At 36.9% G+C, this 4,436-nt stretch overlaps 1 protein-coding gene across 1 annotated transcript; it reads right to left on the reverse strand.

The window, feature by feature from the left end:
* Positions 1-378: 378 nt before the first annotated feature.
* HELRODRAFT_84528 (hypothetical protein) lies at positions 379-2,919 on the reverse strand (the record flags this gene model as incomplete). Its single annotated transcript, XM_009025083.1, has 8 exons — positions 379-661; positions 984-1,078; positions 1,427-1,493; positions 1,694-1,760; positions 1,889-2,042; positions 2,248-2,350; positions 2,457-2,569; positions 2,770-2,919. Coding segments are annotated over 8 exons (1,032 nt in total), but the record flags the coding sequence as incomplete, so codon positions are not given.
* Positions 2,920-4,436: the final 1,517 nt, after the last annotated feature.

Here is a 4,436-nt window from a genome sequence, read left to right on the forward strand (position 1 = left end):
CTGGATAGGTGGAGGATGACATGTTTTTGAATTGGAAGCAGCTGACGCAACCACCACCACCACCAACTTTCTCGTGCTGCTGCTTGCAGGAAAACCACTCGTACATGCATTTTCGGAGAGACTTTCGTACCTGATAATCATCATCGTCATCATCATCACCGTTAATATCACCATCATCATCGTTAATATCATCATCATCATCGTTATCGCCATTCTCACCATCGTTATCACTAACATAGTTCATCTTTGTTAGCTACACAGACATCCGACTGGCCAGCCAACCAACCAGTTAGCCAGCCAACCAACCAACCAAAAAATCAACCAACTAAAACCAACTAACCAACAAATCAACCAACTAGCCAATCTACCAACAACAAATCAACCAACCAACAAATTAACCAAAAAATCAACCAGCCAACCAGCTAACCAACCAACCAGCAAACCAACCAACCAAACAACCAACCAACCAACCATACGACTTCCCATTCCAACCTTATTATTGAGGAGGCAATGGAAGATGAATATGAACAGCCCCTGTAGGGAGTTGACGATGACGAAGACGTAGGTGAGGAAAACACTGCGACCAACCATGTTGAAGACGCCCACCAGCCACGTCACGCCGAGTAGCACTATCAAGGTCGACAGCCCTTTCATCCACCAGCTGGAATAATAAAAATAATAATAACAATAAAAATAATAATAACAATAATAATAATTAGTAGTAGTAGTGTTATTATTACTATTGGTATAAAAATAGCAGCATAAAATTTAAATATTTAAAAGTACGAATTCGTCACACAGTGTATCTAATTACCCGAAGTTTACCTGCGCCATACAAGCCATTATAAAAACTTCACAAGATGACGACGACGATGATGATGATGATGATAATGATAAGAAATCAATGATGATGATGACGATGATAATGATTAAAGAAAAAAAACTTATGAAATTGGAATTCACTGACTATTAAGAGCACTGACCTTATCTGTTTGAGCGTGCTATCCTTATTACTGCTGAGGCTATTGGAGTGCCTGCACATCACGTACGTCGCCATCATTAGCAAGAACAAGTTCAACTGTTCGTTCGTTCGTTCATTATCATTCGTTCATTATCATTCATTCATTCATTCATTATCATTAATTAATTAATTAATTAATTCATTCATTCATACATTTATTCATTCATTCATTCATTCATTCATTCATTCATTCTTTCATTCATTCATTTGTTCATTCATTCTCTATCAAATTATTTCTCCATCAGTTCATTAATTCAATCACGCCTCACGACCAAACACAAAACTCACAGAGATTTCAAATTAAAATGATTTAAATAAATTATAAATAAATGAATGAATGAGCGAATGAATGAACGAAAAAAGGAATAAATGAACGAACAAACGGACGAACGAACGATCACCAACCACGATCACAGATATGGCAGGCCCAACAAACGCCCATCTCATTCCTGTCTCACTGCTCAGCCAGCAACTGCAAATTCAACATCATCGTCGTCATCATCATCGTTGTCACTATCATCATTATGACCAGCATCACCATCACCATCATCATCGTCGTCACTATCATCATTACAACCATCATCACCATCATCATCACCACCATCATCATCATCATCATCATCGTAATCATCATCATCATCAACTACAGCAACAACAACGTCAACAACGTACAAGTTTTCGGTTCCATATCCATTGAGATTCACACTGGCAGTTATGATGATGATCAACGTGGGAACGCCTGGATGACAAAATGAAAATTATGATAACAATAACCAAACCAATCAAACAGTCAGCCAATCAGCTAACCAACCAGCCAATCAATCAATCAACCAGCCAGTCAATCAGCCAGTCAGCCAACCGACCAACCGTATGCAACAGCATATATCCAGGCAATCCTGGATTTCTTGGATTGAAAAACTTTGATGAGCATGAGGTAGAGTTGAATGCCCTCCATCAACATCCAGCTGAAAGAACAGAGGAAGAGGAAGTGGCACATCAGGGCTATCACTTTGCACAGGCTCTGTCAATCAATCAATCAATCAATCAATCAATCAATCAATCAATCAATCAATCAATCAATCAATCAATCAGCCAGTCAGTCAGTCAGTCAATCAATCAATCAACCAATCACTTTCTAAAAAAAAATAAGTAAAACTCCAAAATATTAATTAAAATAATAAATGAACAGTAAATGAGTTTAAAGTTTTTTTGATTGGTCGACTTACATAGGAGTTATTACTGGATATAGCCAATAGGAAGCCGATCTCGGCGAGGCACAAGCAAGCTGATAGGTTCTTGTGGATGGTGTTGCGTTCGCATTGGATGGATCTGAATCAGTGGGAGGAGTCAACATTAAGAACGATAACGACAACGAAAACCTGAACATCGTCATCATCAACAACAAACCACAACAACAACAACAACAACAACAAACTTGACAAGAGAGAATATGATGAAAGAGAGGGCGAGAGTGATGATACTAATCGTGCATCCAATGAAGGTCAACACTTTCAAGGCCGTTTCGTGAGTGGGTGAAAGTTTATATGCCTGTTTTCATTCATTCATTCAGTCAGCCAATAGAATTATTCACTAATTCATTCAACTATTCATTCATTCAATAATTCATTCATTCATTCATTTATCTATTTATTGAGGAAGAAAGAGAGAGAAAAAGAGAGAAAGAGAGAGAGAGAGAGAGAGAGAGAGAGAGAGAGAGAGAGAGAGAGTGAGAGAAAGAAACCACTAACGTCATAAGGCACGACGTTGATGAGCAGAGCGAAATTAGTTAGATGTTTGCAATTGCACGTGGTATGTGTTAAATTGGAAGAGACCAAATGGCACCCATCATTCATCCACTCTCCACCCTTCAATCCGTCTGAAATTTGTAGATATGAGCAAGAAAGCCTGTGGTAGAGATACTGATGATGACGTGGCTGATCAGATTCAACTCTATCGCCCTCTTGATGCTCATCCACCTTTTAAAATAAATAAATAAATAGGTTAAAGGTTAGGTTACTCTCTCTCTCTTTTGCGTTAGCTTCAGAGGTTTCAACGACAAACACACACAGCGTATATGAATAAGCTTGTGTCAAAAACTAACTGCTTACCATCATCTTTGTTTCATTACTTAAGGACAAAATATTCATGAAAGGAGTTACTTTCTCATTCTATTGAATTCTATTGAATAAGTATAATTATTTTTAAAATGTGCCAAACATGAAGGACCAACATTTTTAAAAACGAGTGTCACAGACTGATTCTTGGGGATTCCGTCGTTTCCATTTATAGATAATGAAAGTATTTTCGACCCAAACTGAAACTGATCTGCTCGCGTTTTTGAGTGCAGGCTATTTAAAGCATTTGGGGATATTTTCTTCTGATTGTGGACTCTAGACAAGAGGACCTCCAGGTTTGCGTATGAAATGAACAAAACGTAAGAAGGCACCACGTCTGAGGAAAAAATACTTTTAAATTAAATTTTAAAACTGACCAATATAGACAAACCATTACCATTGCTAGCTCCTCCCCCGTCAACAACTTTCCGGCCAATTGGAACTTCTTCCTCTGATTGGCTAGTTTCCCCTCCAATCAGGATGTGGTTTCCATTTTTTGAAAAACTTATAGGAGTCTTTGCCATCTGCTCGTGACTTGCATTCACTATGCTCATATTGACAACTGCGCAAAAAATATAAGAAATAATATTAATTATAATTAATAATAATAATAAATAATAATAATAAAGCCAATTATTTAATTATATCAGTAATAATTATGACGAAAACTCACAAATATTTGCTGTATTGTACCTAAATCCGCTACCCACAGAATTCCATTTGGCCCTAATAAATGAGGACTTTTCGATGCTGTCAATCATTTTTAAGACTCCGCCCATCACAGCATCATCATCGTCGTCATCATAACCATTATGCGTTGTTTCAGTATTATTATTATCATTATTGTTGTTGTCATTGTTGTTGTTGTTTGTCATCCAATTATCTAAGTTGGTTTTAGACAGCAAAACATCACTAACTCTCAATACGGCCTGTGTGTTTGTGATAATAATAACAATAAAAACAACAACAACAATAATAATAATAATAATAATATAAATAATAATAATAATAAACACGATAAATTTGTTAAATTCTAGCTTTTCAATGGTTAAAAAATCTAGCTAACGTTCATGAAACAAATTTATAGGTCTACTATCAATTATAATATCAATATACATGATTGTCTACTATCAATTATAATATAACACGCTAACCACCTCGTTAACATTCACGGAAACTGAGCTTCTCTCTGATTGGTTCAGACCCTGTAGCCTCTCGTCCAATCCGGTAACGACGCTATGCAGGACGGCGGTGATGTTGATGATGTCATCGTGCCGCCATGTTGAATTCCTCATGTAGTG

The sequence above is a fragment of the Helobdella robusta genome (genome assembly GCF_000326865.2).
Source record: "Helobdella robusta unplaced genomic scaffold HELROscaffold_40, whole genome shotgun sequence".
Taxonomy (NCBI): Eukaryota; Metazoa; Annelida; class Clitellata; order Rhynchobdellida; family Glossiphoniidae; genus Helobdella; species Helobdella robusta.